General features: G+C 37.1%; 2 protein-coding genes and 1 long non-coding RNA gene across 3 annotated transcripts in view; 1 reads left to right on the top strand and 2 right to left on the bottom strand.

The window, feature by feature from the left end:
- Positions 1 to 2213, top strand: part of LOC143296505 (peroxiredoxin-5, mitochondrial-like) — a 12808-nt gene extending 10595 nt beyond the window's left edge. Inside the window, exon 6 of the mRNA XM_076608474.1 lies at positions 484 to 2213. Within this exon, the coding sequence (XP_076464589.1) occupies positions 484 to 589 (106 nt within the window). The 3' untranslated portion in view covers positions 590 to 2213. The remainder of the gene's footprint in view (positions 1 to 483) is intronic.
- A 5395-nt stretch (positions 2214 to 7608) lies between these two features.
- LOC143296123 (uncharacterized) lies at positions 7609 to 9475 on the bottom strand. Its single transcript, XR_013057107.1, has 2 exons — positions 8099 to 9475; positions 7609 to 8042 (listed from the first exon to the last, which is right to left on the bottom strand). It is a non-coding gene; the product is annotated as an uncharacterized LOC143296123 (long non-coding RNA).
- A 3138-nt stretch (positions 9476 to 12613) lies between these two features.
- On the bottom strand, positions 12614 to 25993 carry LOC143296101 (5'-AMP-activated protein kinase subunit beta-2-like). The gene is made up of 7 exons (XM_076607872.1): positions 25513 to 25993; positions 21830 to 21987; positions 20803 to 20896; positions 19116 to 19233; positions 17219 to 17355; positions 15936 to 16004; positions 12614 to 15451 (listed from the first exon to the last, which is right to left on the bottom strand). The coding sequence occupies exons 1-7, from the start codon at positions 25642 to 25644 to the stop codon at positions 15374 to 15376; spliced, it is 786 nt and encodes a 261-aa protein (XP_076463987.1). The 5' UTR covers positions 25645 to 25993; the 3' UTR covers positions 12614 to 15373.
- Between the last annotated feature and the right edge of the window lie 737 nt (positions 25994 to 26730).

The following is a 26730-nucleotide window of genomic DNA, read 5'->3' as shown; positions in this document are numbered from 1 at the left end:
ATTTTCAGATCAGTGGGTTTGGCAGTAGGCTTATGATTTTGATCCACACATTCCTTTGTTGGGGATGGTGTGTTTGTGTGTCTGTGTGTGTGGTGTATTTGTTTGTGTGTATGTGTAATGCTTATTCTATGAAAACTTCTTGGGTCACATATTCATTTTATCATAGCAAATCATTTTTCTGTATTGTCTATTCATTTTCCGTTCAGGAAAGATACTTGTATGCCATTACCTGTGTCAATTAAGAAAGTAATTCAGATATTTTGTTCTACATGTTTTTTTGTGAAGATTCCCCAGCAAATATGATTTGCCAAATCCCTAGGCAGGCTAAGGGTTAATGTTAAACTGTCATTTCATAAATGTTCTCGGTTCTGATGTTACTTTGATTCTGATTGGTGGGGGTTTGCTGTCCCACAATGCTATCCCCTTCCCACCTGCCAACCGCCTGTTATATTCATTATTTCATTTTATTTGATCTTTTTACAGGTTTGCTCTAGTGGCGGAGGATGGCATTGTCAAGCATATACAAGTGGAGCCTGATGGCACTGGTCTGACCTGCAGCAAGGCTGATGATGTGCTCAAGGTTCTGTAAAAGCCCACAGCCTTTATTCGTGATCCTGTTGTATTCATCTGAGCTGTAGAACTCCTTTTATAGAACTGCATTTTATAGTGTATGTGTGTGTGGTGGTGTTTAAAACTGATGCGAATGAAGCTGTAACACTTCACCAGTACTGCTTTTCAGTGCATCTGTGTTTGCTATTGTTTAAAGACTCCAAGCATTCGTATGAAAAGTTTATCATCTACGAAAATGCAGAGTCCAATGACATTAGTTGTTAAAATTTTTTTTTTATATATCTAAGTATAAACTATTTGCATTGTGAATTTCTCGTAGACACAGCCCCTCACACGTCATAATTGTGAAGAGTTTTTATTGCACTTTTAAGGTTACATGTCTTGTTTTGATCAGTAACACAGTATAAGAAGCTTGGTTTTAAGACATATGTCACATGTGGATCATTTCTTCAAAAATACTTCTTTTAATTCAGGTCAAATGTTTGGAGGTAAGAAAATTTGAAATTTCTAATATATTTTGGGTTCTTAGCATTTGTTTTCAAGAATACACGAATGATGATCAAATTCTGTATATTAAAAAAAAAAAAAAATAATAATAAAAGAAAAAAAAAGTTTATAACTTTTTTCTTTTGATGAGTTTTTTTTTCTTTTCTTTCCTTTTATAAAGAGGTCATGTGTTTTGCAAATGTTTTCTTTTCTTTATAAAAAAAAGAGGACATGTTTTGTTAATGTAAATTATATACTTGTCTTTAATGTGCCATTATTTTTTTGTTTTCACATGTAATCAACTTCTTGAGTTTCATACACCACAGAGGACATGTTTTGTTAATGTAAATTATATGCTTCTCTTTAATGTGCCATTATTTTTTTTGTTTTCACATGTAATCAACTTCTTGAGGTTCATACACCACAGACTTTAACTTTTGTAGTGGTGGCACTAAAACACGCTTGTTTATCACTTTATGGCCATATTATGGACAGTGGAAAACTGCCAAGGAAATAAAAAGAATATGAGGAGTGTTTTTGCTTTTTTGTTGTTTTTCACACAGCCTGTGATGGACTTCACCAAACTGTGAGAAAACAAGACGAGTCTTGGAAATTACAGAGCCCATAGTTTTATATACACAACTGACATTTTATCAGCATTGTTTTATTTGTTGCTCAATTCACTTCAGTATTATTTCAGGTGGTCAGCTGTCCAAAACGTTTTTTGAAAAGAAACACGCCTTTTATTTCAAACAGTGGATTAATTTCTGTTGCCTTGTTTTCTCTCTTCAGAACAAGGATCTGATTTCCCTTCTCTGTAATAGAGCAGTACGACACCTGGGTCTCTAAGCTCCACCAGTCCTGAGATTGCGATAATGCCAGGCGTTTAGTTTTAGTTTGTTACACATTGACTGCTCAGGTTTTAATCATGTATGTCCATTTTACCACATGGTGAAAAATCCAGTTATATTGTTTTATTATTATTTATGCATGTTTTGCTTTGGAGATTACCTGTAATTCAGTTCAGGATTAAAAAAAAAAATTTCTTTGAATCTTTTTTGATGTGTGTGGACAATGTTTTCATGTACTCAGAAAGGTGACAATATTGCAGCCGCTGAGACTGCAGATTTGGTGAATAAATCCAGTTCATAAATAAACCTTTGATTTTATGTGAAACTTATGTGTGAGAAAAAAAAGAAGAAAAAAAGTGTGAATCAAGAGTTGACTACATTAATTGAACTTAGTATTACAACAAACTGCACATGTTGTCATCTCTGACCTGATGTGTGATCCAACCCGTTTCCTATTTCTTTCTCTTTGATCTTGCACTATTCTCCACAACTGTCATCATGTCATTTCATTTTGCATTAGGTGCTTGTTTTATCAGCCATCTATACATGGCATATTTTTGTGCCAGCATTCCCCTCAAAAACTTTGAAATTCCAAATTGAATTAGTTAATTACATATACTTTTCCGTGATCCACTGGTGCAGACTCCAGCAATTTTGTTCATGATGTTGAGGACTATGAAGGTCTATATAGAAACAGACATAATATTCATATCTTAGTGCATAGATCTATATAGTCACATTTCTTGACACCATCACAGGTTTCATGACTACATACATCCCATTTGTACCCATTTTCATAAATACATTCTATCTATTTTCGGAGGATCACCTCAAACACAGAAAGAAAAAAAAAAAGGTCAAAAAGTGTTCAAATTATTCACAATGAATTAGGAAAATTTGTGCAAGTTCAAACCACTTCAAAACCCGTGGGCCATATAGGTAATCCGAACTTACCTTGACAAAGTCATGGTTATTCAGGTTCTATTGCATCTTTATTGTCTTCATTTTAAGAAACCATATAAAGGTGAGAAGCATTTATGAATGCCCCATTCCCTCAAAGCTTTCTAAATTAAAAGAAAAACAGAGCAAAAAACAAAGAGAAAATATCACCATTTTTCCAAACATAAATGTAAACCAAACCCCCCTTAAAATATAATCCACACAATCCCAAGACTTTGTATTATTGTTTGTCACTGCAAGAAATTAATCACATTTTTTTTTTAAATTAAAAATTCTGCTTTGAAATTCATTGATTCTGATTTAAAATCTGACAAAACAGATGCCACTATCTCTTGACCAGTAAACCATGATTATGAGCAACACATCTGAATACATTTCTAGAGCATAAAATCAATCTTATTACTGAATCACTGTCACAGCTAAGCTAATTGCTGGACTCCCCACCAAAAACAACAACAACAAAAAACACACAAAAAAAACACACACACACACACAAACCCAACAACACACAAAAAGAGACCACCCACAATTATTTCCTTTCCACTAATGCTCCCAACACTGCAACAACAAAATAAATGTTTCACAACCACACACACAAATTCTTTTATTACTGCTTGGGATGCTTTGGGGTAAGGGCAACAATTCAGTCACACTCGCCCACACCTTAGAGGCCCCATACTGCCCTGATGTCCCACACATGCAGATATCTACAAGCAGAGTGTCATTTGTGTCCAACACAAGTACTTGGAGACAAAGTCCAGTTAAAGCCGTCAGATGTGTGTAAAGAGGGCCTCGAATCACAGCAGCTCACACTCAATGTCCCAAATCCAATGCACACAAGCATATTTATCAGGGCACATATTGAACACCAGTGACTACATTGTTGCAAATGAATGCCCTGGACGCATGATATCAGCTCACACTTTTGTATTACTCACTGTGAACAATATTTTGGCTTGAAGCTTTCATCTGGACGGTATCATAGTAGATGAAAACCTCAAAATGAATGTTTCAAGCTAAAATATTGTTTTTTTTCTATACCCTCTTCTGATATTACCCTGTCACAATCCTGTTGATGTACCCTGTAGCATGTAATCATCATCAGTATAACCAGAATCCCTTCATTTGATCAACACCATTTCTTTCATTTTCTATCTCATTTTTGAAGTTGCCATTGTCAACGCTGTGCGGAAAATCAAACAAAATTCTAGCCACCTCTTCTGTACTGTACATTCTGGCAGCCATGTTGACACGTTCAATAGCTTTTCGCTTTATAAAATGAAAAAAAGAAAAAAAAAGAAGAAAAAAAGAAATCGCATCAGAACCTGCAAAGAAATTGCTTCTAACACTCATCAAGGCAGTCGCCATTTGGAAGGGAGGTAAGCATATACAAGTGAGTGGCTGACATCTGATAATGCAGTTACCCCTATCCATGGTTGGAAGTGAAAGGCTTAACAAAATGCTTTCTCCACAACTCCATGCCTTAAACTGCTCTACTACACGAGAGTGAATATTGTTCTCCCCTCCCCAATTCAACTATTTTCTGCCCGCCTATCATGAAGATAAATTCATAATCAACAATATGAGCGTCGATGTATCTGGGTGTGATAATAGTGTTACCCTGCTCATATCAATATGCGAGAAAGGCATACATACTGACAATCACACGCACATACACACAATAATTAACAAGGATGGCAAAATGTCTTTTTTTTTCTTCTTTTAAAAAAAAAATGTTCCAAAGACACTATAATTACTTCTCCTGAATATGAGACAATTCCATGTGTACTTGCAGTGTTTATTCCTGAAAATGCTGTTCTTTTCAACTGCATTGATTCTTGGTATGATGTGATGAGTTTTGTGTGTGCGTATGTTTGTGCGTGAATCTTATGTCTAAACTCACTTTGTTCAGTGCCGATGCTTTCATTATGGCGATGTTTTTACATGTCAAATTTTTTGGTCATGTCAACATTCATATGGCCTTCGTGGTTGACAAGACGATACACATGAAGTTAAAAAGTGTACTGGTTCATGGCTCGTAGATAATACTGTCAGAATAATACTGTAGAGACGATTTAAAGAAAAGTATTAGAGGAAAGACAATGCCTTCACAACGTACACTGAACTGAAACAATGCGTGCCTCCTGGAGCATGTGTAACAGTTCATGCTGAAATGTATCAGAACTCGCCAGAATTTTTTTTTTTTTTTTTTTTTACTGAATATTCGCCACACAGTGTGTCTGCAAAACATGACTTTAATTTATAAAATTTAAGTTTCCACAAACCATGTACCAGGTAATATAAAGAACTAAATATGACAACAACTGGTATATATAACATCATGAATCTGTCTGTGAGTGTGGGTCTATGTGTTTATGTAGTGCTTTGTGCGTTTTGATGTAACTGCTCAACTATGATGCTCTGTGTAACGCTTTGTGTGCTGTTTTGATATAATTGCTCAACTATGATGCAATATGTAAGTTATTGTGCATTATAAACGGAAACAAAAGGTGAGGTTCAATATCTACTGTTCTATGTATTCATAATGGGAATACACAAATAGCCTGAGACCAGTACACACAGACATTATCTAACACATCTTTCTGAAACTGGATGGATCACTGATTGAATCATATACAGTACATTGTCTTCCATAATCCTGCTATGTGGTGTGGGTGATGAAATATCGCCCATTTTGAATGAGGTTCAACCTTCTCACGTCTTCCAAGTTCCTGTATATATTTCTAACTACTGGGTAAAAGAAAAAACAAATCTTATAATGCTTCCGTTCACCAAAACAAAGCAACACATTTGCATTACTTTTCTTGAAAACTAAACATTTCTCTTTCTCTCTCTTTTTTTATTTTTATTTTTTTACATCTTGGAACTTCTAGACTTGCAAGTCTGTGAAAGGTGTGTGTGTGTGTGTGTGTGTGTGTTTCTGTGTGTGCATATGTGTGCTATTAGTGTAAATGCATAAGATGTTGCATTTCACAAGAAATCAAAAGTAAATAGCAAATGAAACAGGCCAGAATACACTTCTTCAAAACATGCAGAAAAAAACCCAAACAATCCAACAAATTCATTTGAACTCAATAAACTGGGTCAAAGAACGTTTTTATAACATACTCTTATTTTTCTCATAAGAAAATCAAAGAAAGAAACAAAGTACAAACACGAAATCATGAGACAAAACCTGTGAAAGCCCAAGTTTGGTTATGCTGCAATTTTATTCATCATTTTTTCCAAAAATAGCAACACAAACACTCTTGTCTTCCTTTTATTTTTCCCCACATACAAAAAATAAAACAAAAAATGTGAGCAAGATTTTTTTTACTGAATGCTTCAGCAATATGTATTCAACCCATATACCAAGTCCAAAAAAAGGTTTTAAGCTCATAGGAATGGGGTGATGTTATCAGTAATTTTCTTTCCAACTTGACAAAAAAACAAACAAAACAAAACAAACAAACAAAAAAAATCAAAAAAAAATCATATTCACTTTGGAATGGCAAATTTCATCCGTCAACCAAAGTTTAAAAAAAAAAAAAAAAAAAAAAAAGTTATGGTATCTTATCCTATAATTTTACAAAGTTCTGTTTCGACCATTGATAGTCATGATTTCCATAAGCAAAGTTGAGAGAGAGAGAGAGAGAGAGAGAGAGAGAGAGAGAGAGATAAAAAACAAGATGGAAAGAAAAAAAGATGACACTTCCTGATTGCTAAGCATAAAAATAGAAATAAACAAGTCTCAAGCAGTCTTTTTCAGTAATTTTCAAAAACAATCAAATCCATCTCCCTACAGAAGATGGAGGAGCTCTCAACTGGTGTGAGTTATGGGAACAATGTATAAAATTGTATCAATCTTTGTCACAATAGATTTCTCTTGGAAAACTCTGGCTGCTTTCCGCAGGAAGAGTGCATTGCCACAGTGCAATGCGACCAATATTTTTTCTTGTTCCTGAGCATGCTCAGTTCTTTTGGCATTCATGGGCTGCAACTCCTGCTTTCATTCTTATCTACAAGAGGGGTTTTAACTCTCTCCATACGAACGGCGAAAGAGACGACGTTAACAGCGTTTCACCCCAATTACCATCATCAAAATATTGCAAGCGGAAGGCTCTTATACTGAAGAGGTGAATGTTGACAAAGAATACCACAATTCTGACGACGGAAGCTAAAGGTTGGGTCATTCAGACACCCACTGGACATCCGAGGGGTCTGTGTAGAGGAGAAGAGAGGACTGGCCGTACTGAGTGAGTTAAGGAAATTTTCTTCATAAAATTACGTTTAAGCAACATACTTACCATGACCCACTAGTGCAGACTCCGGCAGGGGTCTGACATTCCTGTCCTGTGTAAACTACTATCCGCCTACGCTGAGAAAACGAAAGTAGCTACGGCCGATAACCTCCCGGAAGTAGGTAACCTCCCCTTTCTTATTTTTTAAAACCTCACTGCATATAAACATAAGAAATAATGCTGTTTTGAGGGGTGGGGGGATGGGAATGCATGCTGGTTGCGTTCCCGTCTCTTTAACCCACTGACCACTTACTAGGTACATGGAATACGGAATCTTACAAGTGTATTTGATCCTTTGTATACATGCAATAGGAATAAAGGCACCAGCATGTTTGCAGACATGGTGACCTTGGAGATTGGAAGTATCACCACCCTCAACCCACCAGGTGCCAATACATTTTGACCATTCTATTATTTTGCTCGTCTGTGTAAGATATCAGTTGTTCTTTAAGATAAAAGAACACATTTTGCTGAAACAATCACAAGCAGGTGTCAAATATAATACATAAAGGAAGGATAATAATCAAAATTTTAAATACACGATAAATAGATAACATTTTCTAGAGTATGTGTAACAAGTGAAAAAAAACAAACTAGTTGAGCTCTGGTATGTGGCTGTGCGATGTTCCGTACAAAAATTTAAAGGGATGACTTCTTCAATGACAATTGTGCTGTTCAAATGCTGACTGATGACATGCATGTTTATCAATTCTGACACAATGTAGTGATCAACCGATATAAATATCCACTAGCAATAACATGTAGAATATAAGCCTAGTGGTACTGCTATTTTCATACACTTGCCTGACATTTCAAAAGGACCAAGCCAAAAAACCCAACTAAAAACACAGAAATTTTGTCATTTCTCAAAAACCTAAAAAAAAAAAAACAAACAAAAAAAACACAGAAATTTTGTCATTTCTCAAAAACCTAACTTAAAAATTTATCTCCATTTGACTTACCACGCTTTGCATTTTCAAGAGGCATGCCTTGCAAAAAAACAAAAACAAATGACAACATAATCTTTAAAGGCTGCTTTTGAAATACCAGTTACGATTAACAATTCTGCAATCTCCCTTCTGCCCCTTGATTACCTTTTCATTGGAAAGAAAAGATATTCATTCTGTTTCATTTTATTTTCAATTTCTATTAGGTGTTTTTTTTTTCAAATTACCTATTTATTTATTTATCTGTTTGATTATTTATTTATTTATCTATCTATCTATTTATATTAAATCAATCTATTTCGTCTTTATTTATCTTTTCTTCCCCCTCAAGGCCTAAGTGCGTTGGGTTACGCTGCTGGTCAGGCATCTGCTTAGCAGATGTGGTGTAGCGTATAAGGATTTGTCCGAACTCATGACGCCTCCTTGAGCTACTGATACTGATACTGGAAAGAAAATAAATAAGATTTATTTCCAGGTGGGTATTAAAATGATATTCATACAACACAAGCAAAATGATGATGAAAGATGTCACAGGTGGGTACCACAATTCATTTCAGGTTCTAATCATATTCCCTGGTATCTTTGAGCAACATGTAAAACAGCTCTGCAACTGTGTAAACCAAACAACATCAGAGTCAGCTGCTTCTGACTCACAATTTGATCCCCTTTCCCACAAGCTACCCTGAAAACTGCCTTCTCTGTAAGAACAGCTGCTTGACAATGAGTGGAGTGATGGCCTGGAGGTAACGCATATCCGCCTAGGAAGCAAGAAAATCTGAGCGCGCTGGTTTGAATCACGACTCAGCCGCCGATATTTTCTCCCCCTCCATTAGACCTTAAGTGGTGGTCTGGACGCTAGTCATTCAGATGAGACGATAAACCGAGGTCCCGTGTGCAGCATGCACTTAGAGCAAGTAAAAGAACACATGTCAACAAAAGGGTTGTTCCAGCAAAATTCTGTAGAAAAATCCACTTTGATAGGAAAAACAAATAAAACTGCACACAGGAAAAAATACAAAAAAATGGGTGGCACGCTCTCCCTGGGGAGAGCAGTCTGAATTTCACACAGAGAAATCTCTTGTGATAAAAAGAAATACAAATAATGTGAAAAATTAATAAGACCAATCTGTCTTCATCAAAAAAAGAAGAAAAAAAAAGAAGAAATAAAAAAAGAAGAGTATCATGAGGCTTATTTTAGAGATTCAAAGACAAGTTATGATGATATATGAGTTAAATATCTGACCCAATGAAAAAACAGCAAAATGCTATTAAAAATGACATGCCCCCCCCCCCCCCCACCAACCAATTTTTACTTTAATTGCTAGTTTGCTAGTGTTCAAGTCATCATTGCCAAAACATATCAAAACATCTGAAAAAAAAACCCACAAAAACAGCTGCTTATAACAGGAATAGATTAATTCAGTGTTTGTCAATCTTTTGATATATAATAAAATCTGAGCATATTCAGAATCAACCAAACCTATTTTTTCCTTCTTCTCAGAATCAAGCTTAAACATAAAGCAACCCCCCCACCCCTACCCCTTTGCCAACATCACCCGCATCCCACCCCCCCCCCTTTTTTTTTTAAACAACAAAGGAGAGATCATTAGTATACAGCCTGACAATATTGGCACTCATCAATTGATGCACAAACACACTCAAAGCTCATCATCAAAAAATCACACATGCAAACACAAAAGCAAACCCACCACAAACTCCTCCACTATCAATTTTAACCCCACCACTATCAACATAAACACACAGCAAAATAACCACCATATTCACCATTATCGGCTCATCATTCAATGAGAGAGAGAGAGAGAGAGAGAGAAAAAAAAAAGTGCGAAAATAATACAATCTTATTCCCCACTCTCCCTCACCCATTTCCCTTCCCCCTCTTGCCCTCTCACCACCACCACCCTCCTCCTCCAAGGCCCTTCCCTACCCCCACACCCAACAGAGACAACTCTCAATCAAGCCATGTACGATTCATCACCACATTACCATCTTGGTAATAATGATATCACCAGAAGGCTTCTTGAATATCAATTAAAAACAAACAGAAAAAAACAACCAAAAAAACCCCCCCAACAAAAACATCGGCCATCACACATTCCTCTGACATGTACGGATGATCAGAAAAGAATACTTGTATGGACTTGCATCAACCTTTGAACAAGGTAACAGAAATCACCCAACACTTTCAATCTTCATGTCAGATGAAAACACACACACGCAGACAAAAACCACAATAAGAAACAATAACAACAAAAAAACAACAAAAAACATATCCACCCACAAAACTGTGTGAAGCAAATTTGCATATATCCAAAATCCAGTCACCGAGAGCTTTCATTTCATATGACAAAAGGACAAGCAGCTAACTACACATCATTTGAGCATCACCTTTCACTGTACAACTTACAAACACACATGTGTACACATTATCTCAGCAAAAAAGGGAATTTCCACTGAGCATTGGTTAATCATGTCCCTTTGTTGTAATGTGAAGCCCCTTCAGAGACTGCTCTGGCAGTAAATCTGAAGACAGAGATTCCATCATCTTGAGTCATGATAAATAACCCTTTCAAACTTCTCTTTGGCAATTTTGCCAGTAAATCTGAAGACAAATGATTCCACCATTCTGATTCATGATGAATACCACTTTCAAACTTATCTGCTGATCAACTACTGCAACTTCAGAGTCCTGCTGCAAGGCTAGCTCTGTCAGCAAGTAAACTAAAGAGTGACAAGCTTGCAGTCCAAAAGTTACAGACTCGGAAACACAGAGACACCCAATATAAAAAAATGTGGCAATTCTGCTGCCCATTTTGAGGTGTTCTCGTTCTGGTGGTGTCAGTATAGTGTGAGATAGGTCCACATCCCCAACTGCCGTATCACCTGAGGTTGGTGCTGATGTAAAAAACCTGAATGAAACTAACAAAATGCTGATTCAGATAAGCAGTGACAGAGTCCTGAGTTTTCTATTTTCAGCCAAAACTTTTCATTGGCATAGATGGACCAAGCCGCAACTCATAGTTGTACCTCCGACTGTTCTGCTAAAAGTCTGCCACAGAGAGGCTCATCTGGTCAAATATGTCCCCACGTGTCTAAAATAGGCTTGGCATGTTGAATATAACGCAGTAAATAATTACCATAACTTCCCATCTCACACAGGCAGGCACACACCCTTTTGGCAATACCATTTTGCACATCATCATCTTGCACACAATCTAAAAAAAAAAAAAAAAAAAAAAAAAAGAAAGAAAGAAAAAAAAGTCAAGTCATCAGAAACTCGACCACATTCTGTACATTTTGTGTGTGTGTTTTGAGGATTTGATTTGGTTTTTGTCTGGTTTGCCTTTGGTTCAAGCTGACTTTTTATTTCATATATATATATATAAATAATGTAGTTCATATATATATATATATATATATATATATATATATATGTGTGTGTGTGTGTGTGTGTGTGTGTGTGTGTGAACTGGAAAGACAGTAGCTCCCTAACTTCCACCGTGAGAAAATAATGCCCAAGTTCATCATTATTTAAAGTGGCAAGAAGAGGAGGCGACATCAGTAGCTAGAAAAAAACAAAAAACAACCCCCCCCCACCCCCCCCAAAAAAAACCCCATCTTGTTAGGAGATTCTAATGACAACCGACCACATCCTTCAAGACTGTAGGACGCATGCAGCATCCAGGAGGAAGTACTGGCCAACACTGACAGCAGTGGAAGCCAAACTGTACAGCACCCTGGAGGAGCTGCGACGGACGACAGCCTTCATCGAGGACACCGGGCTGCTCATCTAATGGGAAGTGAACGAGGAAGAAGAAGTAGTAGTTAGGAGATTCAGAAAATGGATCCCAGAAAAGATACTGAGTCACTGATGGCTATTATTCTGAGTGGAGTGTTCAGGGAAATATAGGTACACCAAGTGTGTTAGAAAATTCAGTTTAAGTGAGTGGTGTTTAGGAGCCAGAAATAAGAAAGGGGCAAGTAAGCTGATATCAAAGTGTCTCTCTGGCCAATGAATGGACAATGACAATGACTGTCATTCACAGGAGGATGTTCTTGAGGTTGATTCCTTTACCCAAAGGTTACCACTGAATGGATCAATAGGCAGCAATTGAAAAATGTCATCTGATATTGATGCCCACTCTTTTTCATCAAGAATATGTTTTAAAAAATCCTAATAAGGAAAAAAAGCTAAAAGAAAAAGAAAAAAAAAGAAGAAAAAGAGCTGAAATCATTTTTTTCAAATCTGATCTTGTTTCATCTGTGAATTCTGATTTAAATTCTCTTTAGTTTGCAATTTTCCGCTGAATGCCAGATATGCATAAAATACCAATCACTTCTGGCAACCAAACTGGGTGGGAAAAGAAGAAGAAAAAAAAAACAAAAACAAAAAAAAACAAAAAAACAAAAAAAGAAGAAGTGATTTTGATATCCCAAAGTTTCAGCAGCGTATACCAACATACTTCTGCACTGAAAAAAGAAAAAAAAAGAAGAAAAAAAAGAAAAAAAAAGACACACCTGAAAATGGAAAGGCATTCTAAAATTCCAATCCACCATGCAAAATAAATACTTTGTTAGTGGGAAGCTTAAAAAAGTTTAACAGTTAGCACCACTATTAACTCTCCGATGGAAGAAACTATTGAACCAGGCTAGTTTTCAACAGCTGGAATGAGGATATTTTTCACTGCATATCTTCCAGAGTTCAATTTCACTGAGGCTTCAAGGGGTTCTGGTCTACCTTAAATGCCTAATGAAGAACACCCAATGACGATAAAATGCTTCATACACAAGCAGCATTGAACCCCAGTATTTTGGAGCAAAACATGCTCTTTTCAACTTTCAAAATCTCTACCTTCCATCCAGGAGACAAAAAAGGATTGTAATGGCACATTATTACACTGAGTATAAATTGAAAAAAAAAAAACAACACAAAAAACGAAACAGAAAAAAACCCGCCTAAAACAGATCAAAATATTTTGAGGCATGGCATAACAGGCAGACTAAAAGACTGACAATATGATTGCAGCATCACAATTTACAGAAATGCAGAAAATGTCCAAACACATCCAGTCTGGACTGAGGCAAGGAAAAGGGAAGGGGCTGGGGAAAGATCAACTACGTATTCCTACGGACTTGTCAAAACTTCACGTCAAACTAGATGATTATATTGTCTATTGCTGAAACCTGCAAAATCCAAATGGGTAGTAGACTGTTAGTAACAAAATCAACAAACATTGATCATTTGGAAAACACATCAATAATAAGTATAAAAATAATATAAAAGAAAAACACCAAATAGTCATGAAACAGAAAAAAAAAAAAAAAATCTCAGCAAATGACTGTGCAATCAAACTGTACAGGATAAGAAATAACACACTGATTACAACAGAAAGGTAGAAAAACAATTCGAAAGACATGAACAAGAATAACCAAACATGTACTGGGGATTCGGGATGAACCCCATGGGTGTAATGCCACTGAAACGACATGGACGTTGGGGCGGTGAAGAAAAATAAAAGAGACCAAAAATAAAGTACACAAAGCAAAGAACAACTTTTGTGTGATCACACCAACGTAAAAGCTGTCTCCTTGGAGAAATTTCTTACTCCCAAATGCACATCATCACAGAAATACAGTGCTGAAGATCATTCCTTGTTAATGCTCAAGCTTTACGGTCTCGCCAAAGCACACCATTACTAAAAAAACTACATGGTAAAAAATGTTTCAGTATCTGAGCACAATTGATTCTCAAATTAAACTTGTCATAACTGCCTCCATTGGCAACTACTCCCATATACACTGACTCAATTTGTACAAATGGGCTTTCACATGCACCACCATTTATTGTTGTACTTCTCTACCACAGTCTCTTTTAAATGGCAGTACACAGGAAGTATACATTTGTATTTCAATAATCCATCAACCATAGGCTTGGAATCATGGATGTCCATCATGACTGCGACACCCATGTTAACTCGTATACATGAGTGGGCTTTTAATGGATGACTGTTTTTACCGCTGCCTGAATACTCTAGTTTTTGGGGAGCACAGATTATCAAAAAATTAAAAGATCGAAAATTCGCCCTATCTCTCACATACTGCCCCATGTATCAAAACCTACAATCACTCTATACATCATTGTTAGGATCAAAACAACTTTAAACAACTGAGAACAGTTTAATACCTCCCAAGTAGGGATACACAACTTTCTTGCTATGATCATAAACAAAACTTGCACAACCCATCCTGACCCTACCCCCGAACTTGAAAATGGCTCGAAATGAACCTCAACCTCAGTAAATTGCCTGAAATTTTATCAAACGTCGTGTCTCTTCCATGTTTACACTTTGTACAAGTTGATGAATCATGATTTGATGCCCCAGGTACTGTTTGGACATAGGCGCAAAAATACATGCACTTGCGCCCAAGAGGAATGAGTTAAGACAGTTGCAAGCCTCCACATGTTGACCTGAGAGAATCGGAACAATCTCCCTCCTGAACCCACCAGATACAAGGAAGATCTGAACCAATACTTTTGTGATCAAGTCCAAAAAACAAAAATAAAAACCACTTCATTGCCTCACTTCTCCTGTGCTATCACCTTTCATGGCTAATTCAGTGAGGTGATTTTTCCCCTTCTTTGAGATAAGATGTTCAAGAAAACAACAACAACAACAAAAACAAGAACAAAAATAGGTGGAAGGGAAAGATGGATCACATACAAATGACAAAAAAAACAACAACAAAAAAAAAAAACAACCAAGCCTGAGTCAACATTTCTCAAGTTTGAGTCAACATTTACATGTCTATCTAACATTATCTGAGTCAATGCAATGTCATATAGCAGGCGTGGCAGATGTTTCTCAGCCTCTCAAATGCATCAGTTAGAAATGCCATATTTTCAGGAAATCACTCCCACATTCACACACCTCTCCCAAGTTCAAGGACACACACACACACACACACACACTTCATCACCAACTCCAGCAAGAAGGGAAAAACTACACTGCTGGTGGGTCCAGTTCAAACTTGCAACCACTGAACACTTTTCTCTCTTTCTTTCTACCCTCTGTCTAGTACAGTGACACACACATTCATTTCATAATCAACTCCAGTAAGAAAAGAAAAAAACCGAAAAATACACAATGGTAGGTTCAGTTCAGATGTGCAACCCACACACAGATTTTTCTCTCTCTCGCTCTGCCCAGAAACTGAATTAGGTGCTAGAACACAGCTGGTGTTAGATAGGTTTGTACAGAAGTGTGGTAACAAACTTTCTGCGGAATCGGTGAGTTGCACTCAGCACCATCACTCCATCCTGCAAAAAAAAAAAAAGAAAAAAAAAAGAGAATAAAATAAAACAGACAATGACAGAAAACGAACAACACAAGGCCAATATTAATTATGTATATGACATATTATCATCTAAAACAATATTAAGTAATTCATTACTCATTTCAATTTTCAAAACATTGGGGAAAAAATGAAAAAGAAAAACAATTCTAACAATCTGAATATATCACTGCAAGAAGGTATTAGGAATGAAAAAAAAAAAAAGAATAAGAAAAATCACACTTAGTCAGGCAGACACAGAAAGATACAATTACAATAATCGTTCTGATACCAGTAACATATCCAACTCAGTCAAAGAAAACAAACAGCTTATCATTCCATCTGGTCAGTTAGTTTCTGTCATACGCTTTCCTAAAATAAATACCGTTTATAAAACACATTCTACTTGACATCTTAAATCCCTTAGTAATAGTAAAAGGCTGTTAAACTTAAGGACATTAATGACATACCTTTATTGAAAGTGCATACAGGTGATTCAACATGACATGATTTGGCTCAGGTAACAATGATGGTTCACACTGTAATATAAAAAGAAATGAAGACCCAATCTGTGAAAAGCAGATACACACCGGACCCATTCTTTCAAAAACTAACAAAGAAATGATGACTCACTCAATAAAACCAAGACAAACTGGGGCAAAAGAAAACTGTAAGAAAGAAATAATGCAGATCAATGTTTAAAAACTGCAAACAAATGAACTCTCATTCTGAAAGAAAAAAAATCAAGAAAATGTACACTCTTATATTTAAAAAAAAAAGAGAAAAAAAAAAGAGCATGGCCAGCTATCCTGTAAAATTCTCAAACCATACACAATCTTCCATTTCTCGTATTCAAGAGAATATCTATCTATATATCTACACACACACACACACATATTAATATTTTAATATTTTGTAACTTCAATGCTTATTCACAGCAATAATGGTCCCATTTCAATCTTCCCACTAGGACATGGATGCCCCTAACTAAGCTCACTTACGAGTGTGCACGCTTATAAATTTGTCTATCAGCATAATATCCCCTGACGTATAGTATCCCCTGAACTGAACCAAACACAGCTGTTTTGGCAATGGCAGTGCCAGTGTTCCCATATCAAGCACAGTAATTTCGTTAGCCCAGTTTCAGCAGACTAAGAGATTCAGCCCAGGGAGAAGTAAAAATGTCTCCCCTTTCCATTAATTGTTCCCATTATCAGTTTGTGCGTGATGTGAGGAATGGCTGTCCATTTCTTCCCTTGAAACCCAGACTGCTATGTGGCCACTGTGTCTGAGTGATGGGCTGCAAGCTTTTCATATTTCACACACAGGTTGCACACACAATTATAACAATTTTCCAGTATATTTGAGGTTCTATGTTCTGCAATATATGTGTGTTTGTGTTCTGTAATTGTCATTGAAACTATTTAAGAAAATCTCCATTCTTACCCCAACTATTCTAAACAAAATAAAATAATGACATTGTCAAATCATAGCAAAACAAACATGCCAAAAATGTATTTAAAAAAAAAAAGTTAGCTTGTCTCACTACATAAAACAAGTAATGAACTGTTTAGTGAACCTACCAACAAAAAAAGCAAAATTTGGCCATGGAACATATCATTACCCAAAGTGTTATTCACCATCATCTATAGCAACAAACAGGATATATATACCTACATGCACAGACACACACACACACTCTTTGATTTTTTTTTTGTCACCAAAGAGAAGCTTGAACAAAAACAATACTGACGTGTGCAGGGGTCTCCTTGTTCAGCATCATTTGCTGAAGCTGGGGAGGTAGAAAAGGAGGACCCGGGTGTTTTCCATCCGTCCTTCGAGCTGGGATTTCTTGAGTGTAGCCATCAGAAGGGGTCACTGCTCCCTCAGCTGCCAAACAAAAGTGGCACAACTATTCTGTGACATGGGACCGCGGAAGCTGGCAAGGTTTCTAGAACGGTAGTAATGAGCTTCTGTTGTTGCATCTTGCCAACAGACACACACTAACAGACACAAGCACACACACACACATACACTTTCTCTGTCAATTGTACTTCTGTTTTGAGGTATAATTTTGGACCTCAAACACAAGTTTCAAGTTTTAATTATCCTTTCACTCCTATTGGAGTATGGAGGATTACTGCAAAATACTCTTTTCGTGCCCATAACAAACATTTCCAAATACACAACAATGTCACATAAAAGTTGAGAAAACACAAATGTCTTTTAACTCCAAAAGTATAACTAGGCAACATTTGCAAATCTAATCATCTTACTTACAGCTAAAATGACTTTTTTTGCCTCCTTTGAGCATATTACAAAAATTAAAAACCGATTTTGGAGACAAATATTTTTTAGGAACATATCTATTTCGTAACTGATCATAACTGGGACATTCCATTACAAAATGAAACTCATCACCAATCACAGACATGTTACAAACCTTACAAAACCGTAACTCTCATGGTATGCCTTTGTGTCTCCCTGTTTCTATTTCCAGCTTATGATTACTACTTCGAAATCTGAAGAAGCTGATAACATAATTATCAGGCATTTGACTTATATATTTTCTCTACAAATCCACTTTTGAAATTTCGATAAAACAAACATTTATTACTCGCCTCTAGAGCATGTCTCCATAGATTTTGAAAACTATCTCTCAAAGCAATGTTGACATTCTTGCAGAAAGATTCCCTCTCCAAGAAGAATTGACCATCCCAAACACAGTCATACCCTGCTTCTATTAAAATTTGTCTGATACAACTCATCCATTTTGAAGAATAAATACCATTTCGATATAAGTCAAGTAATATCAAATATATTTTCCCAGAATATTTTTCTGTGTTTGATATTACTAAGCTGGTCCAAAATCGAACTAATCTCATTTTCACTAACACACTAATTGGATAAATACCAGTTTCTCCATAAACAATTTGGGTCATAGTATTTCTGTTCAGACGCGCACATAGACACATACTTTCTCCCTCTCTCTTTCATACAGACACACACTCTTGTTTCATGGTACACCTTACACACACACACACACGCAAATCCCACCCGTGGAGTGATGGCCTAGAGGTAACGCGTCCGCCTAGGAAGCGAGAGAGAATCTGAGTGCGCTGGTTCAAATCACAGCTCAGCCGCCGATATTTTCTCCCCCTCCACCAGACCTTGAGTGGTGGTCTGGACGCTAGTCATTCGGATGAGACGATAAACCGAGGTCCCGTTTGCAGCATGCACTTAGCGCACGTAAAAGAACCCACGGCAACAAAAGGGTTGTTCCTGGCAAAATTCTGTAGAAAAATCCACTTCGATAGGAAAAACAAATAAAACTGCACGCAGGAAAAAATACAAAAAAATGGGTGGCGCTGTAGCATAGCGACGCGCTCTCCCTGGGGAGAGCAGCCCGAATTTCACACAGAGAAATCTGTTGTGATAAAAAGAAATACAAATACAAATACCCCCTTTTTTTTTTTCTCAAGGCCTGACTAAGCGCGTTGGGTTACGCTGCTGGTCAGGCATCTGCTTGGCAGATGTGGTGTAGCGTATATGGATTTGTCCGAACGCAGTGACGCCTCCTTGAGCTAATGAAACTGAAACTGAAACACACACTGACTGACCACTACCGCAATGCTTCAGAACATACTCACGTGTCTTAGGTTTGTTAGCATGCAGACTGTCCAGAGCCAGGGCCTCAAAGACCTCAAAGTCAGATTTCTTCACTAGAACCTTGTTGTTTGTTGAACCTAAACCATTTGGAGCTGAGGGCTGCACAACACGTCACACATTTAATCACAGGTGCAATGAATTCTTGTGAGGAAAAAAAAAGAAAAAAAACTTCAATTAACATAAAAAAACTCCAAACAGTTGTAATATAAAAATAATTATATATATATATATATAAGATGCCATACTATTTTGACTAACAAAGAGGCAAGAGGAAAGGAAAATGGTGCCAATGAAATTCGGGTGCAGTGTCTGAATGGTTAAGAGAGCTGGATTCTTGCCCAAGTTTCCTGAGTTTAATCTCTGGTTTCAGTACAACAGGTGGGTTAAGGGTGGTGATTTTCCAATCTCCCAAGTCAACATATGTGCAAACCTCCTTGTGCCTGATTCCTCTATGAGAGCATATGCATACAGAACTAGAACAGTAGAAGATCAAATAGGCACATTAAAGATCCTCTTATCCATGTCTGCGTTCGAAGGGTTATAGAAAATGAACAGCACTCTATGTTATAAATGTATTGACAAATTTGCCCCTTCCTATCTCTGTGGCTGCCTTCACTTCTACACTCCATCTTGCTCTCAACGACTGGCTTTGGATCCACTCTGTTTACGCATACCCAGATTCAAACACTTGACTGCTGGCCGCCATTCTTTCTGCCTCTTGACCTTGCAATTGGAATGAACTTCCTCTTTTACTTTATCAGATCTCCACACTCAGCTCTTCCAAGTCTGGCCTTAAAACCCACCCAAAATAGCCTCCCTTCCCTGCCTCTTCCTTGTCTTCAGTTTCTCCAGTTTTAGAGTTATACATGTGTGTGATTGACTGGTGCGAATTCGCTTTGATTCGTCTGTGCACAAGATTCAGTGCTATATAAATATCATCATCATCATTATTATTATTATTATTATACCCAGCATGCACATCCTGGAAAACAGAGTATGGCTGCCTAAAATGGTCAAACATGTAAAAACCCACTCTTACATACAAGTGAATGTGTGAGTTGCAGCCTATGGATGCAGAAGAAGAAGAAGAAAAGAAGGGGGGGGGGGGGGGGGGATTTTTGTTCTGGCTTTTGTTTATGAATCAGGAAGCATAATTCTACTTTTCCACATTCCACTGTGTCTGGTGGCTGGGCAATGGACAATTCATATCTTTACGTTTCAAAGCACAATGCATGTGATGATGTGTCTGCTTTTTACAAGGATTGTACATGTTTGTCAAAATCAAAGTCATGTACTCATGGTGATTAATGGATATAACTATAACAGTAGGTCACTGGCAGTCATCATCTTTGACTTATGCATCACACCTGCATGCATCATTATGGAAATGCATTAAATGTTCACCATTATATAAACATGCACATAAATTGCACACTGACACATATTTCAATGCTTTTCATATATATATATCTATATACACACCAGTACACCAATCAATGAGTAACTGATTAAACGGCTTTCTTTTTCCAAAGTTAATATAATCATGAAATTAAACTCAATGCTAAATCACAAGGGAAAAAGGACAGGGGAAATGGATGGATGGGGGTTCCAAATTTAGATTAATTCAAACACACACACACACTGCTGTATCCATTTTAATCTACTTACCTCTTTTGGATTAACAACCCACTGGCCATCCACACAGAACTTGTACTCATGTTCCCCTTCTGGCAAATCTACAATGGTGTAGAAGTCCGTTTTGCTGAAATGGAGACCAAGAAAATTAACTGCAAAACTGCACAAATAAATGGGTAATTTATGGAATTGAAGTTGGATTGCTGTAGACTAGTTATTCAGTTTCCAGCCATTGTCTCCTCATAGACATATAATATTCAGTTTCCTGCCATAGTCTCCTTCTCATAAACATATACTATTTACTGCAATTTTTCCACACACACACACACAAAATTAAACTATGTAAAACAAAATAAAAACAGGGGGGGAAATCCACAGAAAAGAACCATGGATGTAGTAAAATGTGTTCTGTTTTTGAAGTCTTTGTGCAAAGTGTACTGCTCAAAATGCTGCACTTTGCACAATAACAAGCCCCATGCAGTCTTTGAAGGGTTTTTCATTTTACATTTTACTTTTTAATCTTTGCAGAGTTAATTTCAAATTATGGAAGAATTGTTTAGTTGATACCTGCACTTTTTTTCCTCACCTATCATGCTGTATGAAAAAAAGAGCACACACACACACAACAATATTCCCATAAAAAAATATTCCAACTGATGACTGATGACATAAATAATGAAATTTAAGCAATCTTTGGTATATGCGCCTAAATAAAATTTTGTCATAAAAAGTTCAGAATAAAAAAGTTGGACATTTACAAATAATTTAACAAACAAATTCAAAGATGACATATTAAAAAATCTGTTCAAATCAATGTTCATAAGCATGGAAGGAGGAATCAGACGAGCAGTGACAGTAATATTAATAGGAGGAGTTTGTATTATACGCCATGTTTGGTGATACATATACTTACCATGTCAAACTGATGCAAACTAGGCCTATCGGTTTGCTCTTCTTGGCCAAATTTCGCGCGACTAACAGTGAAAAGACGACCCATCTTGCCTGGTCCGCTCTTAGCCAATCAAACGCCTCTAAAAGCTACAACTGTACAAGCGCTCACCTTTTAACCAATGGAATTGTCCCTTTCCAGCCATTGAATGTGCCAGCCACTGCGACCTCTTTGCCCCCATCCTGCCATTTGAATACTGTGGGCAACAACTTGGGGACCCCCAGCTGCTGACTGGACTTGTGGGGTGTTAATGTGCTCGCCCTTTTGCGCTGCAACAATATTGAACAAAAAATTCTACATATGAAAACTTGTAAAGAATTTAAAAATTTTTTTTATTTTTTTTATGTCAGTTGTGTCCGACTATGAGTCCATCAGAACAGCAGAGGAGGCAACTGCTGTTCCGACTATTTGGGCAAGAATTTGATTACTGTGGAGAGTGTCTTGCCCAAGTTACATCCACACTCTCTCGGCCAAGAGGGTTTTAGGACATTTGGCGTTGGGATGGTTCCCAAAGGCCAACCAGCCCACAAGGGTGCAGCACTAAGAGCCAGTGCAATTTTGCCTCTTAGTTTGAGAGTCATAATCTTTCACAAGAGACTAAGCTGTAAATGATTTCCCATTGACTGGAGAAACAATTGATAATACAGCTCTCACTTTGCTGTTGGCCCAAACGTAAACTTATGTCAATCTGTGATATAAGCCGAGTGTTGGGCCTACTTGTAAAGAATACACTGCAGTCATCTGCACAGTATGGCAGAATAGAACAAAAGAACATTCTGAAATCTGAGCTGAAGCTAATCGTTCCTGCACATGATTCTTAGACTATTCCAAGTACATGAACATTAGAAATATTCAAACATAATGTAAACTGAATACTTTTTACTTCTATGCTTTATCTTTATCAGATTTTGGATATTTCAACATATTCTTTGAATCATCTAACTAGCTTACTATATCATATATATTCAGAACAAAAAATAAAACCTAACACTAAGTTTCGTAGAGGATGGGGGAAGGTGGGGAAAATGGAGGTGAATGCTGTTTCGCTGGATGCTTCTTCCTGGATAAAGCTTTGTGCTTCGAGAGAGCATTTCAATCTAAAAAATCTGAACTTTTTTCCCCTGAAGCCAAATGATACTTCAAAGCTATTCAACCCTCAGTTTGGAAACTCAAGAAGTCACTCCACATTCTACTTGAAAGTTGAATCCCTAGGATTCATTTATTTTGCAGACTGATAGTGATAGTTGATACTACACACACACACACACACACACACACGTATGCAAGCACAAGTATATGAACGCTGCAGCCAACTAGTCATTTTCTAGAGTGCCACAACATTCATCTATCACTGTGGTTAGCTTTTACTGCTGTCTTCGTTAAAGCCAGCCTCTCTTAGTCTTTGAGAGCCTAGGTGAGAGGAAAACAGAAGTAAGAAAAAGAAAAAAGGCAGGCCTGAACTTAATGTGTTTTAAGCAACAACAAAAAAACAAACCCCAAAACAAACAAACAAACAAACCACAAACACCCCCCCAAAAAAAAACATGCATAAAGGTTTTTTCACAAAGCTATAATGAGTGAAGTGATCAAAAAGATTAACTGCAAAAGTGCAAGCTTTTATTCAAGTGTATAATCACTTTTTTTTCTGTAATTTGGAGTCTAAAAAGTTAATAAATAGAGGATCCACCCTGCGAATAAACATGAGTGTAATAACTTATTTAAAAAAAAAAAAAATCCAATAATGCCAAGTATTTGACATTTAAAGCTGAAGTATTGAGTAAACAAACTCAGCCAATGTCAATGACTGATTAAAAATTTATTTAAAAAAAAAAAAAAAAATTTAAAAAGAAAAAAATGATCAGTTCCCAGACTATACACAGGGCCAAGCAGTGCATTTGGGGTTAAAATCCTCTCACAGCACTGGCGTGTGTTGTCACAGAACTTAGACAACACCACTCCAGTCTGCTAGGGCTTTTAGTTTAATGCCCCCTACTTAGTGCCCCATGACTAACTGTACAAATGTGCACTAAGCTCTTCTGCTGCTTGGCACTCCTGCTTATGTCATTAGTGGATGGTAAATATTGTCGGATCAACTTCTTTTTTTTTTCCACACCTTTTCCTCAAAACACCCCATCAATAAGGGTTAACAAAATGTTTTAATTAATCATACTTAATAGTGGAGGCAAACACGAAACACAAAATAATACAAATAATAATAACAATATAAATAATAAACAATAATCCTCAAACTCAGAGTCAAATGATTCTCAACATTTCATCACAGTTTAAGCAATTTCACATTTCAGGCTTCATTTCTTCAATTCCTGTGAACAAAACATTATCTTATCACACATTTACTTTGTGAGTGTGTGTGTGTGTGTGTGTATGTGGGGGGGTGGGGGGGGGGGTTGTGTGTGTGTGAGGGGGATGAGAGAGTGAGAGGGTGAGAAAGATGAGTGCAGCAATAAACAACTTTTTTATCAAAAGAAACAAAACAACAACTCAAAAACAGTGATCAGATTTAAAACTGAGCAAAAGATGAAGTCATGTTTATGAAACTTTACAATGTTTTTGAACACCAACAATCTAATCGACGGCAAACTTTCAAGCTGGCATTCATACAACAGAAATAGTAAATTGGATAGTGGTAAAATGAATAACTTGTCTCCACTCCTGAAAACAATGCAACTTCAAGTCTTGTCTGATTACAATATGACATCAATAGTATAATACTCAGTATGTCTATCACAATGACACTTGACAAATCATTCCACTTTTGTTAAAACCCATGGGGGATACCAATCTTATGGAAAAGAAAACATTCTGCACCAGCCCACCACATACACATTGGAAAATGCGTTGATTCTCAATCGTTTTGTCAACTTAAAACAACAACAAGAACAGACAAACAAACAAACAATAAAATAATGTAAAAGGGTACTGTGAACAGAATGACTTCATAAGCTCGAATAAAAGACAGGCGCAGGGAACTCTAGCGGTGCTCAACTTTCAGTGTCTGGAGGTCTCATTTGCAGAAAAGATAGTTCCAGTCTGAGGTAAACATCTGGCATGAATTATGTCCGACAACCAATGCGAATGATTTTTTTTACTTCTTTTTTTTGTATTTGGCTGAGCCGAGAAACATATTCTAATTTTTCTCCGTACCAGACTCACTTCCGAGCCCGCACATGATGCTGAAAAACACTGCTGTCAAGGTCGGACACATCGGATTACAGAAAAAACGGGAAATGTTACGCATTACCTGTGACACCAGTCTTCGTAAGAAGCTTTCTTTGGATGGTTCCATTTGGCTGTTTACATGTTACGTCGGTGTCCTAACCTCTCGTTCACAGATTCCGTCTGGCTTCTCTTCACTGAAAATCTGCTTGTATGAACCGTACACTTCATAACTCGCAGTACAATGTTCTCCCTCGGTAAACGTAAACACCGCCAGAAAATGCGGTCACTTTTGCTTGCGACCTTGACCTTGGTTGCAAACAACAAGAGGTCACGCACATGTCTTCAATCAATATAATCTGCAGAAGAAAGTTGTTTCTGTCATGTGGTGATCAATTGTTTTATTTTGCAATTACAGAGTTTTCTATGCTTTTGTTTTCTGCATTTCAACATTCCCGCTTGTCTAATTTTGGAGATCTGCGACTTCAGTTTTGTCGTTTACACAAAACTCGGACAAGCTCGGTTTGCGTGGTTCTGCACACGTGCATCAACTGCTGCACTGGTGGGCATGACCTGCATTTTGACAGTTAAGAACTAAAACAGAAAATCGTACCCACCCCATGAAGAAGGGGGTCTTGCTCTCCTTGCTCATCATCAAATGTTCCTGAAGTATCTCCAAATCTAGTCATCACAGTCGGAGCGGTATCATCTCCAGAGATCTGACGGCTTTTTACTGACTGGTTGCCCATGGCACAACTTGTTGCTGTCCCTTTTTAGAGTTTATTTTATGAATGCACAATCAACACACGTATTATGTTTAGGCACACAGTCACAATGGCGCTGGCAAAATATTGCACATTCAGAAATACACGATTCAGTGCAGAAACTCGGGAAAAATAAACTAAAAAATGTAAGTCAACCAATGGTCTGTGAACAGAAGTCAGTTGTTTTTGCACTTTTAGTGATTGACATCAAGGCCAGCAAAAACAACTTTCGCTTTTTCTGGTTTGGCTTCTGCTTGTTGCACAAAAACTGTCTCTTCGTCCAGCAACGTTATCGGTTGCCTGCTTAATTTTCGCGCCCATGAGTTGATCTCACTTCAACACTTTCGCTCCAGACCTCAAGCCTACGGCGTAAACAACAAACATGGTGGATCATGTGCTCTACATGCGCAAAGAATTATGGTTCATTAACCCGGAAGTAATAGTGTCACCCACATTTGTGGCAAAACAGAATGGAAGAAGGTGGTAAAATAGTTAAGACGCTCATCTGCCAACACCCTGTCTGTGTGGGCGTGGGTTCGATTCCCGCTTTCCTTCTCTTTTTTATTTTATTTTTATTTTTATTTTATTTTTTTACCCGGACTTTCTTGGGTCGACCACCGTTTTATTTTGTATATAAATTACACAATCAACTAAACAACATGGAAATAATCAAACCAATAGTTGGCACTCCATAATAACTATATCTCATAGTAATCAGTAACATTTATGGAATAAATACAACTTTTCATTTACGGATTTTAGGCTTGTTAAAAAAAAAAGAGAGAAAAAAAAGACATATAGAAGGAATCCGTACAATATCATATGATATATAATATCATATCGTAAATCATACAATCATGTGTACCAAACTTGGAATCAATCTTTTTTTTTCTTTTCCTTTTCTCCTTTTTTTGTGGCCTCAGTTGCATGCAGGTCATGGAGCACCAGAACTTGGTGGGGTTTTTTTTTGTGGTGCTTTCACACGCCTTCATTGGCCAAAAAACCCCAAAAAACTTTTTTTTTCTTCTGTTTTCTTTCGCTTTTTTTTCTTCTGTATAACATGTCAGTTTT

Source organism: Babylonia areolata, chromosome 21, assembly GCF_041734735.1.
Source record: "Babylonia areolata isolate BAREFJ2019XMU chromosome 21, ASM4173473v1, whole genome shotgun sequence".
Classification (NCBI taxonomy): domain Eukaryota; kingdom Metazoa; phylum Mollusca; class Gastropoda; order Neogastropoda; family Buccinidae; genus Babylonia; species Babylonia areolata.
Note: the sequence above shows the minus strand (reverse complement) of the source record. Positions and strands in the feature narration are given on the sequence as shown.